The sequence below is a fragment of the Chiloscyllium plagiosum genome, unplaced genomic scaffold (genome assembly GCF_037043375.1).
Source record: "Chiloscyllium plagiosum isolate Xiang-an unplaced genomic scaffold, Cpla_swu_hap1 HiC_scaffold_46, whole genome shotgun sequence".
In the NCBI taxonomy this organism is placed as follows: Eukaryota; Metazoa; Chordata; class Chondrichthyes; order Orectolobiformes; family Hemiscylliidae; genus Chiloscyllium; species Chiloscyllium plagiosum.
The window spans coordinates 19368906-19396264 of record NW_028270184.1 but is presented as its reverse complement, the minus strand read 5'-3'; the positions used below and the strand labels follow the sequence as shown (position 1 = coordinate 19396264).

The window sequence follows — 27359 nt, the reverse complement described above, 5'->3', positions numbered from 1 at the left end:
TCTTCTGGCAGTATTCCTGTAGACAATGACAACATAAAGATCAAACTAAAGATTTGATTTCGAACCTCCTTGGATGCTGCCTGAACTGCTGTGCTCTTCCAGCACCACTAATCCAGAATCTGGTTTCCAGCATCTGCAGTCATTGTTTTTACCAACATAAAGATCAAAGCCAAAGGCTGGGTGATCTCCTCCCTAGCTTCCCAGAGAATTCGAGGATAAATCCCATCTGTCCCAGAGGACTTATCTTTTTCACACTTTGCAGAATTGCTAACACCTCCTTATGCACCACTAGTCTAGTGGTCTGTATCTCAGTATTCTGCTCGACCATATTGTCTTTTTCCAGTGTGAATACTGATGAAAAGTATTCATTTAGCGCCTCCCCATCTCCTCTGACTCCACACACAACTTCCCATTACTATGCTTCATTGGCCTTAATCTTGCTCTAGTCATTATTTTATTCCTGATATAGTTATAGAAAGCCTTAAGGGTTTCCTTGATCCTATCCGCCAATGACTTCTCATGTACCCTCCTGGCTCTTGTTTGTTCTCTTGGTGTTTCCTGGCTAACTTGTCACTCTCAAGCACCCTAACACATCTTATCCTAATATCAGCCTTCTTCTTCCTCTTGCCAAGAGATTCAACTTCCTTAGTAAACCACAGCTCCTGCATTCAACAACTTCTTCCCTGCCTGACTGGTACATTCTGATCAAGGACTTACAGTAACTGGTCCCTAGATAACCTCATTGGCCACCTCATGGCTGACCACCAAAGTCTCGCAGCCACTGTCATCACCACTTCCATGATCAAACTCCAAAGACCAACGAACCATAAAAACAACAATAAAGGCAGCTGGAGTGGATGAGCTCTGGGGAGGTGTCCTAATCCACTGCCATCTTGTGCTCTGAACTGAAGCAGTGGCGGGGGGGGGGGATGTGGGGTGTGAGGGGGGAGCAGGGGAACTGCTTTAGGTCCATTCTTCTTACAGCACGTTTAATGGGTAACAATTCAAGATCATCAATTCCAACCAGATACCAGAGCAAGGTCTAAAGGAGTAACTGCATTCACAAGCACCTCACTCACATCAGCCTTTCACCATGAAAGATAAAAGGTTTGTTTATTGTGCACGTGCACAATATTTCTGAGATCGGTGTCACTCAAAACACTCGAAGAAATTCAAAATCATGAGCAGAGCAGCTCTGGAGAATGTGTCTGGGTACCACAGCTGAGGAAGGCGGGAGTGGACGTTCCTGGTGGAGTAGTGCAGATTTAATACAATACTTCCTAGAGTCAGGAATTTCTATTGTGAGTAGAGGTCTGGCTTCAATTCATTATGGTACAGAAAGAAATAATTTGGCCTATTTAATCAATGCCTACTTTCTGCAGAGAAATGCAGACTCGCTAATTCCCCTGCACCTCTGCAGGCAGACATAGATTGGGATGTCAAGTCATACCTCATGGAAATGGACCCTTCAGTCCAACCAGTCCATTCCAACCATAATTCCAAACTAAACTAATCCCATCTGTCTTCGCTTTTCCCATACCCACCAAACATTTCTTATTCATGTACTTCAATATAGGATATTCTGAAGACTATTCTATTATTCAACTATCGTTCAAACATTGTAACTGTACTCACATCCACCACTTCTTCAGGAAGTTCATTCCACACACAAACCACTCTCCATTTAAATAAGTTGACTTTCATGTCTTTTTAAATCTTGCTCCTCTCACCTTAAAATATATATCCCATAGTCTTGAAATCGCTTACACAGGGGAGAAAAACCACCTGCCATTCACCTTATCTATACACCTAAGGATTTTCGAGACCTCCATAAGGTCACCCCTCAATCTCCTTCGGTCCGATGAAAAATGTCCCAGCCTATCCAGCCTCTCCTTCTATATATATTCTTACAAAATATTCTTACAAAGCTCTTCCGAACCCTGTCTACCTTAATAATTTCCTTTCTGTAACAAGACTGGACACAGAACTCAAGGAGATGCCTCATCAACGTCCTGTATAACATCAACGTGACGTCCCAACTCCTGTACTCTAAGGATTGAGCAATGAAGGCAAGGGTGCTAAACACCTTCTTTACCATACTATCTGTATGTGAAGCCAACTTCAAAGAATTACATGCTTGAGCTCCTCGGTCTCTCATTGTGTAAATATTTATCCTTACATTTATCCAAATTAAACATGATCTGCCATTCCTCAGCCGATTGACCTAATTGCTCAACATCACTTTGGAACTTTAGATGATCTTTCTCATAATCCGCTATGCAACGAATTTTGGCATCATATGCAAACATACTTACTAAAACTTCTCTTCTCATCTAAATCATTTACATAAATGACAAACCAAAGTGGACTCAGCTCCAATCCCTGTGGAATACTGCTGATCACAGTCATCCTGTCTGGCAAAACACGCTTCACCACCAGCCTGTCTCCTGCCATTAAACCAATTTTCTATCCAATTGGAATGTTCACCCTGAATCTCATGTGATCCAACTTTAAGGATTAGTCTACCCTGTGGAACCTTGTCCAAGGCTTTACTAAAGTCCAAGTAAACCATATCTACTTCACTGTTCTCATCGATCTTCTTGGTTTCTTCCTCGAAAAACTCAACGATGTTTGTAAGATATAATTTCCCTCGCATAAAACCATGCTGACTATCCCAAATCATTCCTTGCCTCTCAAAATGCATATAAATTCTATCATTCAGAATCACTTCCAACAACTTGCCCATCACCAAAGCCAAACTCACAAGTCTATTGTTCCCAGGCTTCTCCTTATATCCCATTGTCAACAAATGTACGCATTAGGTAGTCTTCAGTCATTTGGTAGCTCAACCATAGTTACAGATGACACAAATATTTCTGCAAGGGGCCGCACAGTTTCCTCCATAACTTCCCACAAAGTCCTTGGATACACCATATCAGATCGTGGAGAATTATCCAACTTTTTATTTTCTAAGACCTCCAGCATTTTCTCTTTTGTAATGTGAACTATTTTCAAGACATCAATATTTATTTCCACAAATTCCCTCGCCCCCATTTCATTCTCCACAGTAAAAACTGACGTGAAATAATCATTTGATATCTCTCCAGTCTCCTGAGGTTCAACACAAAGATTACCTCTTTTGTCTTTAAGTGGCCCAATTTGCTCACTTGTTGTTAGAGTCATAGAGATGTACAGCATGGAAACAGACCCTTCGGTCTAACCCATCCATGCCGACCAGATATCACAACCCAATCTAGTCTCACCTGCCAGCACCCGGACAATATCCCTCCAAACCCTTCCTATTCATATACCCATACAAATGCCTTTTAAATGTTGCAATTGTGCCAGCCTCCACCACTTCCTCTGGCAGCTCATTCCATGCACGTACCACCCTCTGCATGAAAAGGTTGCCCCTTAGGTCTCTTTCATATCTTTCCCCTCTCACCCTAAACCTATGCCCTCTAGTTCTGGACTCCCCGATCCCAGGGAAAAGACTTTGTCTATTTATCCTATCCATGCCCCTCATAATTTTGTAAACATCTATAAGGTCACTCCTCAGCCTTCAAAACTGCAGGGAAAACAGCCCCAGCCTGTTCAGCCTCTCCCTCTAGTTCAGATCCTCCAACCCTGGCAACATCCTTGCAAATCTTTTCTGAATCCTTTCACAACATCTTTCCGATAGGAAGGAGACCAGAATTGCACACAATATTCCAACAGTGACCTAACCAATGTCCTGTAGAGCAACATGACCTCCCAACTCCTGTACTCAATACTCTGACCAATAAAGGAAAGCATAACAAATGCCTTCTTCACTATCCTATCCTCCTGCGACTCCACTTTCAAGGAGTTATGAACCTGCACTCCAAGGTCTCTTTGTTCAGCAACACTCCCTCGGACCTTACCATTAAATGTATGTCTTTCTAAGATTTGCTTTCCCAAAATGCAGCACCTCACAGTTATCTGAAATAAACTCCATTTGCCACTTCTCAGCCCATTGGCCCATCTGGTCGAGATCCTGTTGTAATCTGAGGTAACCCTCTTCGCTGTCCACTACACCTCCAATTTTGGTGTCATCTGCAAACTTACTAACTTTGCCTCTTATGCTTGCATCCAAATCATTTATGTAAATGACAAAAATTAGAGGGCCCAGCATTGATCCTTGTGGCACTCCACTGGTCACAGGCCTCCTGTCTGGAAAACAACCCTTGGCCACCACCCTCTGTCTTCTACCTTTGAGCCAGTTCTGTATCCAAATGGCTTTATTCCATGAGATCTGACCTTGCTAATCAGTCTCCCATGGGGAACCTTGTCAAATGCCTTACTGAAGTCCATATAGATCACATCTACTACTCTGCCCTCATCAATCTTCTGTGTTACTTCTTCAAAAAACTCAAATCAAGCTTGTGACATGATTTCCCATGCGCAAAGCCATGTTGACTCTCCCGAATCAGTCCTTCCCTTTCCAAATACATGTACATCCTGTCCCTCAGGATTTCCTCCAACAACCTGTCCACCAATGAAGTCAGGCTGACTGGTCTATAGTTTCCTGGCTTGTCTTTACTGCCCTTCTTAAAGAGTGGCACCATGTTTGCCAACCTCCAGTCATCCGGCACCTCACCTGTGACTATCGATGATACAAATATCTTAGCAAGAGGCCCAGTAATCACTTTTCTAGCTTCCCACAGAGTTCTCGGGTATACCTGATCAGGTTCCTGGGGATTTGTCCACCTTTAATTGTTTCAAGACATCCAGCACTTTCTCCTCTGTAATCTGGACATTTTGCAAGATGTCTCCATCTATTTCCCTACAGTCTATATCTTCCATATCCTTTTTCACAGTAAGTACTGATGCAAAATATTCATTTAGTATCTCCCCCATTTTCTGCGGCTCCACACAAAGGCTGCCTTGCTGATCTTTGAGGGACCCTTTTCTCTACCTAGTTATCCTTTTGTCCTTAATATATTTGTAAAAACCTTTTGGATTTTCCTTAATTCTATTTGCCAAAGCTATCTCATGTCCCCGTTTTGCCCTCCTAATTTCCCTCTTAAGTATACTCCTACTTTCTTTATACTCTTCTAAGGATTCACTCAATCTATCCTGTCTATACCTGACATATGCTTCCTTCTTTTTCTTAACCAAACCTTCAATTTCTTTAGTCATCCAGCATTCCCTATACCTACCAGCCTTCCCTTTCACCCTGCCAGGAGTATGCTTTCTCTGGATTCTTGTTATCTCATTTCTGAAGGCTTCCCATTTTCCAGCCGTTTATTAACCTGTGAACATCTGCCTCCAATCAGCTTTTGAAAGTTCTTGCCTAATACCGTCAAAATTGGCCTTTCTCCAATTTAGAATTTCAACTTTAGATGTGGTCTGTCCTTTTCCACCACTATTTTAAAACAAATAGAATTATGGTTTGTGGCCCCAAAGTGCTCCCCCACTGACACCTCTGTTACCTGCCCTGCTTTATCTCCCAAGAGTAGGTAAGTTTTGCACCTTCTCTAGTCGGTGCATCCAAATACTGAATCAGAAAATTGTCTTGTACACACTTAAGAAATTAAGAAATTCCTCTCCTTTAACACTATTGCAGTCCAGTTGATGTTTGGAAAGTTAAAATCCCCTACCATAACTACCCTATTATTCCTACAGATACTGAGATCTCCTTAAAAGTTTGTTTCTCAATTTCCCTCTGATTATTGGGGGGGGGGGGGGGATCTATAATACAACCCCAATAAGGTGGTCATCCCTTTCGTATTTCTCAGTTCCATCCAAATAACTTCCCTGGATGTATTTCCGAGAATATCCTCCCTCAGCACAGCTGTAATGCTATCCCTTATCAAAAATGCCAGTCCCCCTCCTCTCTTGCCTCCCTTTCTCTCCTTCCTGTAGCATTTGTATCCTGGAACATTAAGCTGCCAGTCCTGCCCATCCCTGAGCCATGTTTCTGTAATTTCTATGATATCCCAGTCCTATGTTCCTAACCATGCCCTGAGTTCATCTGCCTTCCCTGTTAGGCCCCTTGCATTGAAATAAATGCAGTTTTATTATTAGTCCTACCTCGTCCCTGCCTGCCCTGACTGTTTGACTCACTTCTGTTCTCAGCTGTACCTGTCTCAGATCGATCTCTTTCCTCACTATCTCCCTGGGTCCCACCCTTCCACCGACTAGTTTAAATCCTCCCAAGCAGAGCTAGCAAATTCCCCTGGATTTTCTGAATCTCTATGGATTATCCTTAAGCTTATTTGCCAAGCTTATCTCATTTCCTCTCTTTGCCTTCCTGATCCCCTTCTTAAGAATGCCCTTGCATTCTTTACACTGTAGAGTGGATATAATCCTGAGGCTTCTGTCTTTCTCAGGGCATATGCCTGTGTGTCTCCCTATGTGGATGAAAATGAGGATGAGTTCCTCAAGGGAGTGAGAACACAGTGAGACAATGTCAAACTTTAGTCCCATTGTTGTATCATTTAAGGTCACGGGGAGAATCTCATTCTTATTTGCTCTGGAAGCATCAGAACACACAAGGTTATGGATGAACTGATGGAAGCTGGGACTAGCATAGACGAATATTTGATGACATGGCACTGCACGTTGGACCAAATTGACTTTTTTCATGTTGAGAAATGTCAAAGACAGGGAGAAACATTTTATTCAGCAACAATGATCACCTTCTCTGGGAGTCTTGTGCTTATTGTCTGGCACTTCCACTGCCATGGCCCGGGTTCTGTTCCTGGTCAGGGAATGCGAGTTATGCCTTGCTCATTTATGATGGTGACAGTATTCCTAAAGCAGGGAATGAGGTGTGGATCTGGCAATTGACCAATTTTGTGCCAAACATGTTACAGCTTAACATAAAGCAAAGAACCAAGGGTGCTGGAAATCTGAAACAAAGACAGGAATTCACTAAGATGCTCAGCAGGCCTGGCAGCATCTGTGGAGAGAAATATAGTTCATGGTTCAGATTGCCTGGTTTGTTATACACTTTTAAATTATAATGCCAGGTAAATGATCAGTTTTATCTGCCCAGTCAACATATTGATCAAAAGCTCTCATTAGTTATAAATGTCAACTGTACAAATTTAAAAAAAGGATTCTGGGTAATCCAAGATGGAGGATGTAACAGCTGCTCTTTTTTTGAGGCATTTTAGGTGTTGGAGGTGATTTCCTCGAATTCCAGGAGCAGCAATTACTGTCTTATATTCTGTTGCATTGTTTTGGAACGTTGGAGAGAAAAAAAGTCAAAACAACAGCACTTTTAAAAGGGAGAAGAACAGACAAAGGGAGCACATGGTCGGGTCAGTGCAGGACAGAGAGAGAAAGAAACCCACATTGCTAACTTAGCCGTTACTGCCTTTGCTGTTGAATTCATGTATCACTGGACATCAGAGTGCGTCTGGGAAAATTAAAATAACAGTGAACTTCACAACTGATCTTGGAGGAACCTGTATGGGAGCGATCACAGCACAGAAGCAGATATGTGGATTTTAAGTGCAACCTTAAAATAAGTCTGCATTAGTGAGTAGAGTGGGTTCTCACTTGATTATATGTTCTACTGAGTTATGTTTCTTGATTAAACTTACAATATATGCAAGAAGTATTAATTTAATCTGGAGCAGTGTTTTGTAAAGGAATATTTTCTGGCTCTGTAGATTGAAAGAAGCAATGATATGCTCTTCTTGTCGGATGTGGGAGTTTAGGGAGAGTTTATGGGTTGCTGAGGATTATATGTGCAATAAATGCCATTAGTTGCGAATCCTATCAGATCGAATGGATTGGTTGGAGAGACAGTGAGAGGCAATGAGGAATTTACAAGAGCAAGGGGATGTGATGGATGGCAGTTATGGGAAGGGGGGGGAAGTCTCAGATGTAGTCACATAAATGGGTTAACTCCAGGAAAGGTAAGAGAAAGAGGCAGTAGGGCAGGAGCCTTCTGTGGCTCTACCCATTTCAAACAAATATGGTGTTTTGGAAAATGTAGGGAGTGATGGATTCTCAGGGGAATGTAGCATGAACAGCCAAGTTCCTGGTATTGAGATTGGCTCTAATGTAATGAGAGGTACGTCGGGTTCCAAGCAATCGATTGTGTTCAGGGACTCTCTAGTCTGAGGTACAGACAGATGTTTCTGTGGCCAGCAGCAAAAATTCAGAATGGTGTGTTGCTTCCCTGATACCAGGATCAAGGATGTCTCAGAGAGGGTGCAGAATGTTCTCAAGGGGGAGGGGGGCCAGCAGGAGGTCATTGTACACATTGGAACCAATGACATAGGAATGGAAAAAGTTGCGATTCTGTGAGTTAGGCAGGAATTTAAAAAGGAGGTCCTCGAGAGTAGTCATCTGGATTAATCCCAGTGCTACAAACCAGTGAGGGCAGGAATAGAAGGATAGTGCAGATGAATACATGGCTGAGGAGCTGGTGTACAGGAGAAGGATTCACATTTTTGGATCAGGCGAAGCTGTTTTGTGACCTGCACAAGAAGGACGGATTGCACCTAAATTGGATGATTTGGAGATGCTGGTGTTGGACTGGGGTGTACAAAGTTAAAAATCACACAACATCAGGTTATAGTCCAACAGGTTTAATTAGAAGCACACTAGCTTTTGGAGTGCCGCTCCTTCATCAGGTGATTGTTCTCGTGTGCTTCCAATAAAACCTGTTGGACTACAACCTGGTGTTGTGTGATTTTTAACCTAAATTGGAAGGGGACTAATATACAGCAGACATGTGGAGACTATTTAAGGAGCAGTTGTTATGAGTGATGCACAAAATTGTTCCTCTGAGACAAGTAAGAAGGGGTAAGATTAAGGAACCTTGGATGACGAGAACAGAGGAACTTATCGTCAAAAGGAAGAAGGCAGCTTACGTAAGGTGGAGTAAGCAAGGATTAGCACAGTTTTAGAGGATTACAGACTAGCTAGAAAGGAGCTCAGAATTAGGCTGAGGAGAGCCAGAAGGGGCCCGAAGAAGGCTTGGCAAGATGGATTCGGGAGAACCCAAAGGCATTTTACTCATACGTGAGGAATAAGAGAATGATCAGGGAGAAGGTAGGGATGATCAGGGATAGCGGAGGGAACTTGTGCGTGGAGTCTGAGCAGATAGGGGAAGCCCTAAATTAGTTTTTTTGCTTCGGTTTTCACCAAGGAAAGGGAACTTATTGTAAATGAAAACTTAGAGGAGCTGGGATACAGTCTTGACCAGATCAAGATTGATGAAGCTGGTGTGCTAGAAAGTTTGGAAAACACTAAGATTGATAAGTCTACGCTGCTCCGGGAAGTGAGAAAGGAGGTTGCTAAGTGGCTGGCGAGAATATTTGCCTCCTCACTCTTCACAGGAGTCGTACCGGAGAATTGGAAGGAGGTGAATGTTGTTCCTCTTTTCAAGAAGGGTAATAGGGAAATCCCTGGCAATTGCAGACCAGTCAGTCTTACGTCTGTGGTCAACAAAGTTTTGAAAAGAATTCTGAGGGATAGGATTTATGGCTATTTGCAAAGCATAGTGTGATTAAAGGCTTGGTGAAGGGCAGGTCATGCCTCACAAATCTTATTGAGTTCTTTGAGGAGGTATCAAGACAGGTTGACAAAGGTCAAGCAGTGTATGTGGTGTATTTGGACTTCAGCAAGGCATTTGATAAGGTTTCCCATGGTAGGTCATTCCTAAAGTCAGGAAGTATGGGATACAGGGAGATTTGGGTATCTGGATTCAGAATTGGCTGGCTGACAGAAAGCAGAGAGTGGTTGTAGATTGGAAGTATTCTACTTCGAGGTCAGTGTTGAGTGGGGTCCCGCAGGGCTCTGTTCTTGGGCCTCTACTCTTTGTAATTTTTATAAATGAGTTGGATGAGGAGGTTGAGGGATGGGTTAGTAAATTTGCAGATGACGTAAAGGTTGGAGGTGTCATCAATAGTATAGAGGGCTACTACAGGCTGCAGTGCAACATAGACAGGATGCAGAGCTGGGCTGAGAAATGGCAGATGGAGTTCAACCTGGATAAATGCGAAGTGATGCATTTTGGAAGGTCGAACTTGAATGTTGAATATTGGATTAAAGACAGGATTCTAGGCAGTGTGGAGGAACAGAGGGATCTGGGTGTGCAAGTACATAGATCCCTCAAAGTTGCCACCCAAGTGTATAGGGTTGTAAAGATTAGATTACTTACAGTGTGGAAACAGGCCCTTCAGTCCAACAAGTCCACACCGACCCGCCAAAGCGCAACCCACCCAGACACATTCCCCTACGTTTATCCCTTCACCTAACACTACGGGCAATTTAGATTAGATTAGATTACTTACAGTGTGGAAACAGGCCCTTCGGCTCAACAAGTCCACACCGACCCGCCGAAGCGCAACCCACCCAGACCTATTCCCCTACATTTACCCCTTCACCTAACACTACGGGCAATTTAGCATGGCCAATTCACCTAACCTGCGCATTTTTGGATTGTGGGAGGAAACCGGAGCACCCGGAGGAAACCCACGCAGACATGGGGCGAATGTGCAAACTCCAAACAGTCAGTTGTCTGAAGCGGGAATTCAACCCGGGTCCCTGGCGCTGTGAGGCACCACTGTGTCACCGTGCCGCCCGTTAAGAAAGCATATGGTGTTTTGGTTTTCATTAACGGGGGATCAAGCTTAAGGCCGCGAGGTTTTGCTACAGGTCTACAAGTCCCTGGTGAGACCACACTTGGAATATTGTGTCCAGTTCAGGTCACCCTACTCTATGATAGACACAGGGGCTTTAGAGAGGGTGCAAAGAAGGTTTACGAGGATGCTGTCTGGACTGGAGGGCTTACCTTTTGAAGAAAGGTTGAATAAGCTCGGACTTTTTTCTCTCGAGAGAAGGAGGAAGAGAGGAGACTGATCAAGGTGTACAAAATAATGAGAGGAATAGATAGAGTCAATAGCCAGAGACTTTTCCTGAGGGACAGGATTGACTCGTACGAGGAATCATAGTTTGAAGATATTAGGAGGAACGTATAAAGGAGACGTCAGAGGTAGGTTCTTTACGCAGAGTGTAGTGAATGCATGGAATGTGTCCCAGCTGTGGTGGTGGAAGCAGAGTCATTGGGGTCATTTAAGCGACTGCTGGACACGCACATGGATCGCAATGAGTTGAGGGGTGTGTAGGTTAAGTTACTATATTTTACATTAGGATTAAATCTCGGCACAACATCGTGCTGTGTGTGCTGTGCTTTTCTATGTTCTATGTTCTATAGTGGCAGGGAGATTTGCTAGAGCTGCTCAGCAGGATTTAAACTTGTAAGGTGCAGGGAGTGGTGGTGGGGGAAGGTGAGTTGCGAGAGGACAGATTTCAATCTGAGATTGGTACAGTTGAGAACAAAGGCACGTCAAAACAGGCAGGGCAGGCAGAGACAAAGCAGAGAACAAGGTAGGACTGAAAAATTAAACTAGTTAAATGCAAGTGGCCTCACAGGGAAGGCAGATGAACTCAGGGCCTGGTTAGGAATATAGGACTGGGATATCATAACAAATCCCGAAATGTGGCTCACGGATGAACAGGACCTGCAGCTTAATATTCCAGGATACAAATGCTACAGAAAGGACAGAAAGGAGGCAAGAGAGGAGGGGGAATGATGTTTTTGATAAGGGATTGCATTACAGCTGTACTTAGGGAGGATATTCCCGGAAATACATCCAGGGAAGTAATCTTGGTGGAACTGAGAAATAAAGGGATAAACACCATATTGAGATTATATTATAGACCCCCCCCCATCCCTAAGAGACAGAGGGAAATTGAGAAACAAATTTGTAAGGAGAAGTCAGTTATCTGTAAGCATAATAGGGTGGTTATGGTAAGGGATTTTAATTGCCAAAGAAATTTTGGGATTGCCATAATGTTAAGAGTTTAGATGGAGAGGAATTCATTAAGTGTATACAAAAATTTCTGATTCAGTATGTCGATGTACCTACTATAGAAGGTGCAAAACCTGATCTACTCTTGGGAAATAAGGCAGGGCAGGTGACTGAGGTGTCATTGGGGGAGCACTTTTGGGCCACCGACTATAATTCTATTAGGTTTGAAATAGTGATGGAACAGAATAGACTATATTTAAAAGTTGAAGTTCTAAATTGGAGAAAGGCCAATTTTGACAGTATAAGGCAGGAACTTTCAAAAGCTGATTGGGGGCAGATGTTCACAGGTAAAGGGACGGCTGGAAAATGGGAAGCCTTCAGAAATGGGATAACAAGAATTCAGAGAAAGTATATTCCTGTTAGGGTGTAAAAAAAAGGCTGGTAGGTATAGGGAATGCTGAATGACTCAAGAAATTAAGGGTTTGGTTCAGAAAAAGAAGGAAGCATATGTCAGATCTATTCACAGGGTAGATCAAGTGAATCCTTAGAAGAGTAGAAAGGGAGTAGGAGTATACTTCGGATGGAAATCAGGAGGGTAAAAAGGGAACATGAGATAGCTTTGACAAGTAGAGTTCAGGAGAATCCAAAGAACAAAAGGGTAACTAGGGAGAGAATAAGGCCCCTTAAAGATCAGCCTTTGTGTGGAGCCGCAGGAGATGGGGCAGATACTAAGCAAATACTTTGCATCAGTATTTATGTGGAAAAAGACATGGAAGATTTAGAATGCAGGGAAATAGGTGGTGACATCTTGAAAACCGTTCATACTACAGAGGAGAAAGTGCTGCATGTCTTGAAATGAATAAAAGTGGATAAATCCCCAGGACCTGATCAGGTGTACCCTAGAACTCTGTGGGAAGCTAGGGAAATGATTGCTGGGTCTCTTACTGAGATAGTTGTATCACCGATAGTCACAGGTGAGGTGCCAGAAGACTGGAGGTTGGCTAACGTGGTACCATTTATGAAAGGTGGTAAGGACAGGCCAGGGAACAATAGACCAGTAAACCTGACGTCAGTGATGGGCAAGTTGTTGGAGGGAATCCTGCGTGACAGGATGTACATGTACTTGGAAAGGCAAGGACTGATTAGGGATAGTCAACATGGCTTTGTGTGTGGGAAACCATGTCTCACAAAATTGATTGAAGGTTTCCCATGGGAGACTGGTGAGATAGATTAGACCTCATAGAATACAGGGAGAATTCGCCATTTGTATACAGAACTGGCTCAAAGGTAGAAGGTGGTGATGGAGGGTTGTTTTTCAGACTGGAGGCCTGTGACCAGTGGAGTGCCACAAGAATGGGTGCTGGGTCCATACTTTTCATCATTTATATAAACGCTTTGAATGTGACCATAAGAGATAGAGTTAGTAAGTTTGCTGATGACACCAAATTGGAGGTGTAGTGGACAGCAAAGAAGGTTGCCTTAGATTGCAACGGGATCTTGATCAGATGGGCCAATGGGCTGAGAAGTGGCAAATGGAGTTTAATTCAGATAAATGCGAGTTACTGCATTTTGGGAAAGCAAATCTTAGCAGGACTTATACACTTAATGGTAAAGTCCTAGGGAGTGTTGCTGAACAAAGAGACCTTAGAGTGCAGGTTCATAGCTCCTTGAAAGTGGAGTCGCAGGTAGATAGGATAGTGAAGAAGGCATTTGGTATGCTTTCCTTTATTGGTCAGAGTATTGAGTACAGGAGTTGGGAGGTCATGTTGTGACTCTACAGGAGATTGGTTAGGCTACTTTTGGAATTTTGCATGCAATTCTGGTCTCCTTCCTATCAGAAAGATGTTGTGAAACTTGAAAGGGTTCAGAAAAGATTTACAAGGATATTGCCAGGATTGGAGAATTTGAGCTATAGGGAGTGGTTGAATAGGTAGGGCTGTTTTCCATGGAGCGTCGAAGGCTGAGGGGTGGCCTTGTAGATGTTTCTAAAATCATGAGGGGCATGGACAGAATAAACAGTCAAAGTCTTTTCCCTGGGGTGTTGCAGTCCAGAACTAGAGGGCATAGGTTTAGGGCGAGGGGAGAAAGATAGAAAGGACACATAAGGGACAACATTTTTCACACAGAGGGTCATATATGTATGGAATGAACTGCCAACGGAAGTGGTGGAAGCTAGTACAATTGCAACATTTAAAAGGCATGAGTATATGAATACGAAGGGTTTGGAGGGATATGGGCCAAGTGCTGCCATGTGGGACTAGATTGGGTTGGGATATCTGGTCGGCATGGACGAATTGGACCAAAGGATCTGTTGCCATGTTGTACATCTTTATGACTATGATTCTATGAAAAGGACGTTATCGGCTCCAATGCTGTTTCCATCGCCCTGAGCCAGTGAATAGCTGTGCTTAACTAGTTATCGATTTCTTTTCCTTTCTGTCAGTTAGCGACCATGTTGAATGGAGAATTGGCTCTTTCATTGTCTACCTCAATATGTGTCCCTATTTGTGTCTGTTTGTCTCTGTGTATCCACCTCCCCCTCTTTCACAGTCTCCCACTCTCTGTCTGTCCATGCCCCTTATTTCCCATTTTAGCTCTTTGAAAAGTCTGACGTTCGGAGACAGTCAATAAGTGGAGCTGCTGAGAGGTTTTCTCTGCCCCTGGCTGGAGTGTGTGGAACTGGGCTCACATTCTCCGGATAATGTATATGTCACTTAGGCCTGAGGTAAGGAGACATTCATTCCCTCCAAACATTATGAGCCTTTAGAATTCTAATTAGAATTCATAGTGCATCAGAAAACAAAATCCACCACAGTCTTAGGATTATAATGATGTATTTGCTGTTGGTGTAAAATGAACGAATGGTGACAGCAGAGAATGAGGGTGATCAGCTTGTGGTGCCTGCCATTACCACAACATTCCCCGGTAAGTCAGTAGTGTCTTCTGCCTCACCTCCTCATTCCCAACAAACCTGGAATGAAGGAGTGAGAACAAAAGAGGATGAGAAGAAGTGCTTGTGAAACAGTGGAAAGAAACTCCAGGTTGAATCAATGCTTAGTAAGAAACAACATTCACTGAAGGGGCCAATGCAGGCGACATGGGTTGGGGGAGGGATGTGACACCAAATGACAACAGACTGAGGTCAAACATAAAAAGCATGCTGAGCTACCTCATTTGTGATTCTGAATCAAGAACACAGCATTTCCAAGAAGTTGAAATGGTGAGCACTGGATGTAAGAGACAGGCACCACCAGGATGTGAACTCAACATTTCATGTTGACTAGACAGGCACATACACCACATAAAGTCACTGCACTAAAAATGCACAGAAAGACACAATCTCTTCTTGCATTGATTTCAATCTGAGATTTTCAACCATTAAAACTGACAGGATAAAGAGGGTGCGTTAATATGCCCAGAGGGAACCTCACACTGTTGGAATATTGCGTGCAATTCTGGTCTCCTTCCTATCGGAAAGATGTTGTGAAACTTGAAAGGGTTCAGAAAAGATTTACAAGGATGTTGCCAGGGTTGGAGGATCTGAGCTACAGGGAGAGGCTGAACAGGCTGGGGTTGTTTTCCCGGGAGCATCGGAGCGCTGAGAGGTGACCTTATAGAGGTTTACAAAATTATGAGGGGCATGGATAGGATAAATAGGCAAAGTCTATTCCCTGGGGTTGGGGAGTCCAGAACTAGAGGGTATAGGTTTAGGGTGAGAGGGGAAAAATATAAAAGAGACAGGCACCACCAGGATGTGAACTCAACATTTCATGTTGACTAGACAGGATTCTAAGGGGCAACTTTTTCACGCAGAGTGTGGTATGTGTATGGAATGAGCTGCCAGAGGATGTGGTGGAGGCTGGTACAATTGCAACATTTAAGAGGCATTTGGATGGGTATATGAATAGGAAGGGTCTGGAGGGATATGGGCCGGGTGCTGGCAGGTGGGACTAGATTGGGTTGAGATATGGATGCGTTGGACCGAAGGGTGTGATTCCATGCTGTACATCTCTATGACTCTATGATTTGGTCAGGACTGATGCATGAGTCAGTTAAACAGTGGGCAGTAAAGGCTGCCCCATTAACACTGATACTGAACCTTGCACTACCAGCTCCTCACTCACTTCCTGCCTCATGCCACCCAATCATAATTGATTTTCACATTCATTTCACTCCTATCTCCGCTTCTCAACTTATTTCCAATGGATTGCAGTTGTTCGGATAGAAACTGCAACTTTTAGAAATGGATTCCTGGGATATGGATGTTACTTATAGTGATAAGATTAACTGCCCATCCCTAATTATCCCAGGGATAGAGGTGGTCAGTTACTCTAGAGTTTCAGGATCTAGACCCAGCGACACTGAAAGAATAGCGAAAGATTTCCAACTCAGAATGGTGAGATTCTTAGAGGGGATTTGTGGTGATAGTTTCCCTGTGTATCTGCTGCCACTGATGGATGCAAACAATCACTGGAGTGATTCTGGTGGATCAGTCTGTAATTTCAGATAATTCATAAGGAGATAAATGAATCTTCATTTCCTGACCGGGAAATGTATCCAGGTCTCGGTGGTGCAAACGTGGACTCCCAGTGATGCTGACAGAAACCCTGGTAACCTGACTTGTGCACACTCTTGTGCACACTCTTGTGCCTGTTGTTTGCGTCATCACCGTATTCAGCAGCAATGTTTCACTCTCCAAGTTTCCAAACACTTCATATTATTGCCCTGGGTTTCAATGTGAAGAAAGCAGAGCTGTGATAATCTGTGATAATCAGATGTGCTGCAGAAAGGTACTGAACAGGCTGATGCTAACAGGGGCTTGTTTTGAGGCTCTAAGCTGCGGTGAAGGGCAGCACCAATAAAGGCATTGTTCAATTCGCTGATTTTAGATCCTGGGCAAGAAACCACCAGAGGTTTCTCACTGAATTTGTTCAGGGTGTTGACTCGAAGAGACCATGTCTCAAAGTATGAAAGTACATTTCACTGGAGTGGCTCATGAAATAGTGCAGTGACTGTGAGTGAAGTGATGGAAAGTTCGAGCAGAATATGAGACAATCCTGACGCAAGTATCTGAGAACAAATGTGTTTCCATTTCCAGTGAAATACACTGCTTCATAAAGTGGGGAATTTTGAAATGAAGCAGTGACAGTGATTATCTTTGCTGGTTGTTAACCTTGTGAATGTTCCAATTGTTGCGCATGTCCATGTAAACTTCAGAACTCTGCATCTTCAGACTGTTAGTTATACACAGAGCCAGGGGAACAACATGTTTGGCTCTTGCTTGGCTTGAGTGCTTCACAACTTCTTTATCCATCCAAATTCATTTCCGCAATTGTCGTGAAGTCGAGATGACGTTTGATATCCTGATCATGGAAGGAGCAGATGATGAATGCAATGGGACTGGTGGCCTGAGGTGTATTTGTTTTAACACAAGAAATGTAGTAAGTAGGACAGATGAACTTAGAAGCTGGATTAGCACCTGGGAGTATGATGTTATTGCTATTACTGGGACCAGGTTGAGGAAAGGGCAAGATTGACGAATATCCCAGAATATCAATGTTTCAGGTGCGATAGAGAAGGAAGTAAAAAGTGTGCAGGAGTTGCATTACCGGTAAAAGAATATATCACAGTTATGCTGAAGAGTGCACTGTAGACGACTTGAGCAGTGAGGCAATTTGGGCAGAGCTCAGAAATAGAAAGGTTATGCCAGCACTATAGGCTTCCCAAAAGCGAGCATGAGATAGAGGTACAAACATGTGAACAGATTATTGAAAGTCATAGGAGCAATAGGGTAGTGGTGAAAGGAGATTTTAATTTTCCCAACATTCACTGGGATTCACTTAGTGTTAGAGACTGGATGGAGAAGAATTTGTAAAACAAATCCAGGAGTGTTTTCTAGAGTAGTATGTAAATAGTGCAACTCCAGAAAGCACTATACTGGACCTGGTGCTGGGCAATGAGCCCGGCCAGTTGTTGAAGTTTCAGCAGGGGCTTTGGGAATACTGATCACAATTCCATAAGTTTTAGAACACTCATAGACAATGACGAGAGAGGTCATAAAGAACGCTAAATTGGGGGAAGACAAACTATACCAAACTTCGGCAGAAGCTGGGGAATGTAGATTGGGAGCAGCTGTTTCAAGGTAAAGCCACATTTGATATGTGATAGGCTTTTAAAGAAAGGTTGGTGAGCATTCAGGGGATTAGATTAGATTCTCTACATTGTGGAATCAGACCCTTCAGCCCAAGTCCACACCACCCCTCTGAAGAGAAACCACCCAAGCCCATTCCCCTACATTTACTCCTGACTAACGCACCTAACACTGTGGGGAATTTAACATGGCCAATTCACCTGACCTACACATCTTTGGATTGAGGGAGGAAACCAGAGCACCAGGAGGAAACCCACGCAGACACAGGGAGAATGTGCAAACTCCACACAGACAAGTGGAATTCGAACCCAGCACCCCTGGTGCTGTGAGGCAGCAGTGCTAACCACTGAGCCACCATGTCACCCATCAGGAGAGATACATTCCTGTGAAAATGAGGGATATAAATGGCAAGATTAGGGAACCATGGAGGACAGGTGAAATTGTGAGACGAGCTAAGAGCAAAAAAGACACATTTGTAAGGTGTAGATGACTGAATACAGAAGAAGCTTTGTAAGAATATTGGGAATGTAGCACAAATCTAAACTGAGAAATTAAGAGGGCTAAAAAGGGTCATGATATATCTTTATAAGTCAAGGTTAAGGAAAATCCCAAAACATTTTATTCATATATAAGGAGCAAGAGAGTAACTAGAGAAAGGATTGACCCACTCAAGGACAAAAGAGGAGTCAGAGAAAATGGGTGAGATTTTCAATGAGTTCTTTGCATCATTATTCACTGAGGTGAGGGTCATGTTGGATATTGAGGTTAGGAATAGATGTCTGAATCCTCCAGGTCAAGTATTTGGGGGTGGGGAGTGTTGGACATTCTAAAAGGCATTAAGATGGACAAGTCCCCAGGTTCAGATGGGATTGATCCCTGCTTCCTGAGGGACGCAAGAGAAGAAATAGCTGGTGCCTTATCTTTGCAACATCCTTGAACATGGGTGAAGTCCCAGAGGACTGGAAGATTGGTAATGTTATCCTCTTATTTAAGAAGAGTAGCAGGGATAATGCAGGTATTTACACACAGGTGAGTGATGTCAGTGGTAGGGAAGCTGCTGGACATGATATGAGGGATCGGGTCTATTCCCATTTGGAAGAAAAGGGCTTATCAGTGATAGGCATCATGGCTTTGTGCAGGGAAGGTCAAATCTTTCAAAATTAATAGAATTCTTTAAGAAAGTGACAAAGTTGATTGATCAGTGAAGGGTTGGAGATATCATATGCATGGGCTTTAGTAAGGCGTTTGATAAGATTCCCCAGGGTAGGCTGATGGAGAAGGTGAAGTTGCATCGGTGTACTAGCAATACCGAACTGACTGGGCAACAGGAGACAGAGAGTAGTAGTGGAAGAGAGCTTCACAAATGGAGACCTGTGACCAGTGGGTGTTCTGTGTTGGGACCACTGTGGTTTGTGATATATGTAAATGATTTGGAGGAAACTATAGCTGGTCTATTAGCAAGTTTGCAGATGATACTAAAATCGATGAAGCATTAGATAGTGAAGGGGACTGTCAGACAATACAGTAGAAAAAATATGTAGGTTGGAGATTTGGGCAGAGAAATGGCAGATAGAGTACAATCTGGTAAAATGCGAGGTCATGCATTTTGGAAGATCCAATTCGAGAGTGAAATATCATGTAGATGGAAAAGTCCTGGGGAAAATTGATGTGCAGAGAAATCTGGGCGTTCAGGTCCATTGTTCCATCAAAGTGGCAACGCAGGTCAATAGAGTGGTCAAGAAAGTATACGGCATGCTTTCCTTATTTGAACAGGGTATTGAGTTACAAGGGTTGGCAGGTAATGTTTCAGTTGTATAGGACATTGGTTCAGCCACATTTGGAATACTTTGTACAGTTCTAGTCGCCACATTACCAAAAGGATGTGGATGCATTTGAAAGGGTGCAGAGCGTGTTCATTAGGATGTTGCCTGGTATTGAGGGCAGTAGCTATGAGGAAAGGTTGAGTAGTTTAGAATTGTCTTCATTAGAAAGACAGAGGTTTTTTTTGGGGGGGTGTACCTGATTGAGGTTTACAAAATCATCAGAGTTATAGACAGACAGGATAGTAAGAAACATTTTTTTGCCCAGGATTGAGGTCTCAATTACTATGTGTCATGAGTTCATAGTGAGAGGGGAAAATTTGAGGGGAGAGATGCATGGAAAGTTCTTTATGCAGAGGGTGGTGGGTAACTGGAACTCATTGCCAGTGGACGTGGCAGGGATGGGCATGATAGTGTCGATAAGATGTAACTAGACAGATGCGTGAATGGGCAGGGAGCAAAGGGATACAGACCCTTAGAAAATATACGACAGGGGACGGATTGAGTTCTGGAGCCATAATATCATGCTGCAACTATACAAACGCTGGTGCAGCCGCACTTGGAATATTGTGTACAGTTCTAGTCCCCATATTTCGGGAAGGATGTGGAAGCATTGGAATAAGGGCAGAGGAGATTTACCAGGATGTTGCCTGATCTGGAGGGAAGGTCTTATGAGGGAAGGCTGAGAGACTTGAACCTGTTCTCATTGGCAAGAAAAAGGTTAAGAGGGGATTTGTTCGAGACATACACAATGATCAGACGATTAGATAGGGTGGACAGTGAAAGTCTTTTTCCTAGGATGATGACATCAGCATGTGCGAAGGGGCATAACTGGAAATTGAGGGGTGATAGATTTAAGACAGATGTCAGAGATGGAATGCCCTACCTGCTAATGTAGTCAACTCAGCCAAATTAGGGAGATTTAAACAATACTTAGATAAGCACATGGATTATTTTGGGATAGTGTAGGGGGACGAGCTGAGAATAGTTCACAGATTGGCGCAACATCGAGGGCTGAAGGGCCTGTTCTATGCTGCATTGTTCTATGTTCTAAATTCTAAAATAGGTGACAGGTTTAGATAGAGGATCTAGATTGGTGCAGGCTTGGAGGGCCGAAGGGCCTGATCCTGTGCTGTAATTTTCTTTGTTCTTTGTTCTTTTTTTTGTCTGCAGGTTCGAGAATCTTTTCACTGTGTCACATCAGTAAATGTCCCCGAGAGCATCAGAGTCAATCTCCCAGAGCTGTCAGACGATAGGAAGCTAAAGTAGTCCCTCACGCTGCTCATGGGTACCTTTACATTTCCAAAGCCTACCGATCCAATCACTGTGGCTTTGGAGAATGGCAAGGAAACAAAACAACAAAACACAGTCACCAGCTTTGTAGATCTTAGAAACACTTTGGCAAGCGGAATCAGAGTGCAATGAAGGGTATATTGTCCAACTGAGCAGAGACAGTAAAGGCACCTTCCCCTTCTTTCAGGGGAACTCTGAATATTCTCGGGGATTTTGCTGTTATCACTGTCAGTAAGAATAAATCCAGATTCCCTGACCAGGAATCCAACCTGTACCACAGCGGTGAAAGTGGTGAATCCTATCAGGTATAAAGGCGGAGCATTTCCATTGTTTCTTAATGACACAGCTTTTGGCTCTTTTTTTTATTCATTGGAGATAGGTTTTTTCTCGAAGCACTGAGATGCAGAGCCAGTAGAGTGCAATCTGAGAGAGAAAGAGTCTCATGCATTAGAAACTGCAATGTAATAGATGATTGGATAGTCTGTGTATGAAAACCAAGACGTAACTAAACAGAGGTGAGGGGATCATGTGCAAAAAGATGGGAGAATGCAAAGCCGAATCAGACAGTGCCAAAAGTGATATAAACATAGATCTTTCCTGGTAGCCTAGTCATTATGATTCAGTGCTTATAATGCAATCACCTGTTAATAGTTACCATTTACAGTAATCAATACGAAATTCTACTTGATCTTTGGCAGCAGTATGATTCCATGGACCAGTCAGAACAACTTCCCTGCCTGCTGCAGTTCCACATCAGCAATATCAGCAGCAATTACCTGACGTGCAATTGGTTTAAAACAAGAACAGAGCAGACATCAGTTAAAGGGAAGGACAATGATGGTTTGTGAGGGTGACTGGGGCCTAGTGGAGCCAGGGTCACTGTGAGTGCTGCCGACCAGTTTTCCTGGTTATCCAGTTAGACAGATCACTCCGGATCAATTAATCACAATGACTCTCCTTTAATGGGTGGAATAGTGGCTCAGTGGTTAGCACTGCTTACCTCACAGCACCAGGGACCCGCATTCAATTCCCGCCTCAGGCACCTGCCCGTGTGGAGTTTGCACATTCTCCCCATGTCTGTGTGGGTTTCCTCTGGGTGCTCCGGTTTCCTCCCACAGTCCAAAGATGAGCAGGTTAGGTGAATTGGCCATGCCAAATTGCCCATAGTGTTAGGTGCATTAGTCAGGGATGAATGTAGGGGAATGGGTCTGGGTGGGTTGTACTTCGGAACGTTGGTGTGGAATTGTTGGGCCGAAGGGCCTGTTTCCACACTGTAAGGAATCTAATCTAATCTTTGTGTGTTGTCCATTGCACATCTCACCTTGCTTCAGGGCCCCGAGGGAATCCACGCATTTTTAACTTGGCAAACTTTACTCTGATCAGTTGTGCATCCTCATATTAAGGACAAAAGGGTTTAGAGTAGCAAGAGACTATTCAGACCATCGAGACTGTTCCACCATTCAATGAGCTCATGTCTGATCTGTTAATAATGCCTTTCATTGTAACCATTCATACCTTTACTGATGAAAAGTCTGTCCATCTCAGCATGGTGACAGATAGAGCTAGAAGAAAGGGAAGAAATGGGAGTGGGTTCACAATCACACCATTGTTCTACCATTCTCAGATTCCGATTATTTAATCTGAACCATTGACATTGTTTCTCCCCCAGTACACTACCCTTCTCCCTCCTGTTGCATAAGTGCTGTCCCCTCCAAACTTCACCTCAACTGAAAACATTTTAGCTTGCTTTCTCTCCATGGATGCTGCTTGACCTGCTGTGATTTCCAACAGTACAGATTGCAGCATCTGGAATAATTTGCTCCTAAATTCTTTCTCTTCTCTGTCTTAAATGTGTGACCCCATTCCTATATTCAGCGTGCTGGTACTGCACTGTCCTAGAAAGGAACCAAGCTTTCTGCATCCCTCCCCAGCAAGTTAAATCTGCAAACAAAATAAAACCTGTGTGCTTCAATAAGGAGCTAATTTCGTTGTAGTTCTGTGCAGGCCATAGAAATGGATTTCAGTGCTTCCTCCAGTTTGCTTTAATCTCTGATGTGAATCTCTCACTGATTCTGCAGAGTTGCTCACTTTGCTGTTTTGAACGTGAGGAATTCGTGTTCATTTTAAGAGTTTGTTCAGGAAGACCTAAACTTCATTCTCTGACTGAGAATCAAACTCAGGAAACAGTAGTGAGACTGCTGAATCCCAACTACGAGAGCAGCAAGGAAGGCACACACATATTTGTAACTTTTCTTCTTGACACTATAATACTATAAAAACATAAGATAAATGAGCAAAAATTAGGCCATTATGCCCATCGAATGTGCTCCGCTATTGAATCATGACTGATGGTTTTTTCAAGTCGACAGTGTGGCACTGGAAAAACACAGCAGGTTAGGAGCAGGAGAGTCGACATTTTAGGCAAAAGCCCTTCATCAAGAATGAGGCTGTCAGCCAAGGGTATGAAGAGACAAATGGGAGGAGTTAGGGCTTGGTGGAAGGTAGCTGTGAGTGTGCTACATGGATGGAGGTGGGAATAATAGTGATAGGTCAGAGGGGTCGATGGAGCAGATAGAAGGGAAAGAAGATAGACAGGTAGGTAAGTCATTAGGGTGGCCAAATTGGAAGTTTGGATCTGGGATAAGGTGGGTGGAAGGGAAATGAGGAAACTGGTGAAATCCACATTGATACCATGGGGATCTTTTTGCCAGTTTCTTCATTTTACCTCCCCCCACTTTATCTCAGATCCAATCTTCCAATTTGGCCCTGTCCTCATGACCTGTCCTACCTGTCCATCTTCTTTCCCAAATATCTGCCCCATTCTCCGCTCTGACTTATCACCATTATCCCCATCTCCATCAACCAACGTGCTCTCAGCTACCTCACCCCCAGTCCCACGCCCTTTATCTCTCCACCTCCTCATTCCTGATGAAGGGCATTTGTCTGAAAAGCCATCTCCTGCTCCTCGGATGCTGCCTGACCTGTTGTGTTATTCCAGCACCATACTCTCGACTCTAATCTTCAGCAATTGCAGTCCTCACTTCCATCTGATGGTTTTACAACCCTACTTTCCTGCTTTTTCTCCATAATCTTTGATCCCCATGACAATCAAGCATTTATCTCCATGACCTGACCTCCATAGCCTTTTGTGGCAATCAGTTCCACAGATTCACCAATCTCTGTTTGAAGACGTTTCTCCTAATCTCTGTTCTTTGGCTGTGCCCTTAGGTCATCATCTCTCCTGCCAATAGAAACATCTTTCCACTGTCCACTCGTTCCAGGCCAATCAATATTCTGCAAGCTTCAATCAGAACTCCCCTCATCCTTCTAAACTCCAACAAATATAGTCCCAAAGTCCTCAAACGTTCCTCATATATTAAGCCTTTAATTGCTGAGATCATTCTCATGAACTTACTGTGGACCTGTTCCAGGACGATTTGAATCCTTCATGACACATGGGGCTCAAAATGTGTATCCTTGACATTCTCGGTGGTGGAGACTGTGTGCTTGGAAGATTCTGAGAAAGTTCTGGTTAAGTTGTACGTGTCTAAAAACCCCTCTCTTTCAGTCCTTATCTTCACATATAAACCTGAAGTCAGATTCTCTCTCACTGTCTTGATTTTTGTTTAACGTTAATTTCATAAGGTTATAAAAGGGGAAGATTTGCAAACCATACATCACATCATGATCTGATAGAGTCACCGATTTGATCACAAATGGAATGTGGTTGGATTTTGAACATAGATGGAAAAAGCCCCATTCACAGTGAGAGAGTAACTGTACACATGTTGCATGTGTGTGTGTGGACAAGGCTTCTGACAGTCATCAGAGCTCACAAACTACAAAAGCAGTCACACTGGGGAGAAACTGTGGAAATGTGGGGATTGCAGGGAGGAATTGATTTCCCCATCTGAGCTGGAAATCCATCAACACAGTCACACCAATAACAGGCATTCATCAGCTGAGAAGGGATTCACTCAGTAATGAAACCTGCTGTAACATCACCTTGTTCACAAGAAGAAACCTCTTCAATGCCTAGACTGTGGAAAAATGCTTTAACACACCCAGGGACTTGACATCCTATCAACATGCTCATCCTCATGAGAGACCTTTTAAATGCACAGACTCTGGAAAATTCTATAAAAGGTCTGGCGACCTGATGGCCCATCAACGTGCTTACATGGAGGAAAGACCTTTTCACTACCTAAACTGTGGGATGTGCTATAAAAGTCCCCGGGGACATGTTGGCCCATCAACTTGCTCACATTAATGAGAGACCTTTTAAATACCCAGTCTCTGGGGAGTGTGACAAATCAGTAGGGACCTGATGTCTTATCAACGTGTTCACTCTGAGGAGAGCACGTCCATGTGCTCTCTCTTTGGGGCTGGGTTCAGGCGATCATCTGACCTCATGGAGCACCCGCAGTTTCACACTGGTAAGAGACCATTCTGCAGCTCCAATTGTGGGAGGTAATTAATTCGATCATCCCACCTGCTGAGACAGTAAGTTCACACCACAGAGAGATCTTTTAAATACTCAGACTGCATCAAGTGTCATACAAACTCCTGGCGACTGTTGCAAGGAGAGACCTTGCAACTGTGGGAAGTGCTTTAGGAATTCTGTGGAACTGAAATCTCATCAGCATGTTCAACACTGAGGAGAGACTTATTAAATGCTCGGATTGTGGGAATCACTATACACGTTCCTGGGGACTGTTTTATCATCAACATGTTCACATTGGTAACAGAGCTGTCAAATATCTACTCTGTGGGAAGTACTATCAAATTTCCATGGAACTGAAGTCCCATCTACAAGTTCACATGATGACAAACGTTTCATTTGTTTCATTGTGGGATTGGGTTCTGGCGATCATCTAAACTTTCACTACACCAGCAAATTCACACTGGGGAGAAAACACTCACCTGCTCCCTCTGAGAAAAAAACAACTCACTCATTGACCCTGCGGAGAGAGCAGTAAGATCCCACTGGGGGACAGACTGTTCATCTCTTCTGTCACAGCTCACTCATTGACCGTGCTGAGATAGCACCGAATTTACAGATCTCTAAAGCGATTGGACTTTGCTGTTAATCATATTAAGGACTGAAAGCAAAGTTAAAATATTCGAGATAAAAGTCAAATACATGGGCTTTGTGTTAAACACAGTATCTTGGGCCTTTTTGCGAATGTGATCACAGAGTCATGAAGGGGAATTCGAGCCTGCAAAATCTGTTCGAATTCTTAGGTAACCATTCTGTTTCTACTTGCAAGCTATGCTGCGGAAGGGCAGAGCCCATTCGTCCTTTTGCTCCCTCTCAATCACTTGGGGCGTGCACATGCACAGGAACTAAAAACTACCTTTTGGTAACCTCGTCCAAAATGCATCATCTGAGACTGAAGTAAAGATGCAGAGTTTTTGGAAAGCGAGAATCCCTTTCTGTAATGGTGAACTGTGTCTGTGTTCCCCTCGATGTCACAGGGAGAGTGCTGCAGGGAGAGTTTGAATCAGTGTGGGATGTTACTGCAGGGAGTCCTGTCGCTCAGACACACCACACCTATAGGTATACACTTCATCACGATAAAAACAATGATTGCAGATGCTGGAAACCAGAATCTAGATTAGAGTGGTGCTGGAAAAGCACAGCAGTTCAGGCAGCATCCGAGGAGCAGGAATATTCCTGATGAAGGGCTTTTGCCTGAAACGTCGATTTTCCTGCTCCTCGGATGCTGCCTGAACTGCTGTGCTTTTCCAGCAGCACTCTAATCTATAACCTTCACCACGTTGGTCCCTGCTCAGACAATAAATTTTACCATTTAAATCATCCCGGAGTGACAGGGAACAGGATAAAGCGATTCAGGACATCATCTTGACACCTCTTTGGGGGCAAAGGAATGTGTGACAGTGGACAGTCTCGACTAGTGCATGGCTTTAACATATAAAACTTGGCCCCTGTGTTAATAAAAACAATTTGAGACATAGAACATAGAAGAATACAGCGCAGTACAGGCCCTTCGGCCCTCGATGTTGCGCCAATCCAAGCCCACCTAACCTACACTAGTCCACTATCCTCCATATGCCTATCCAATGCCCGCTTAAATGCCCATAATGAGGGAGAGTCCACCACTGCTACTGGCAGGGCATTCCATGAACTCACGACTCGCTGAGTAAAGAACATACCCCTAACATCTGTCCTATACCTACCCCCCCTTAATTTAAAGCTATGCCCCCTTGTAATAGCTGACTCCACACATGGAAAAAGATTCTCACAGTCGACCCTATCTAAACCCCTAATCA

The 27359-nt window shown here is 43.6% G+C and overlaps 1 protein-coding gene and 1 pseudogene across 15 annotated transcripts in view; both read left to right on the top strand.

Annotated features, from left to right (window-relative positions):
• Positions 1-27359, top strand: part of LOC122543966 (uncharacterized) — a 199269-nt gene that overhangs the window by 126210 nt on the left and 45700 nt on the right. Inside the window, exon 5 of one of the 15 annotated variants that reach the window (XR_015754589.1) lies at positions 20946-22204. The exons of 8 other annotated variants lie outside the window; for them this stretch is intronic. Coding sequence is in view for 4 of the 7 variants with exons in the window: in XM_087983725.1 (XP_087839851.1) it covers positions 7143-7253 (111 nt within the window). In the remaining 3 variants the exon portion in view is untranslated. Of the gene's footprint in view, positions 1-7142; positions 7686-14395; positions 14527-20945; positions 22208-27359 lie in introns of those variants that run through there. 6 more of the 15 variants (XR_015754594.1, XR_015754593.1, XM_087983721.1 and 3 more) reach the window with 6 other exon arrangements.
• On the top strand, positions 24858-26525 carry LOC148136286 (uncharacterized; annotated as a pseudogene).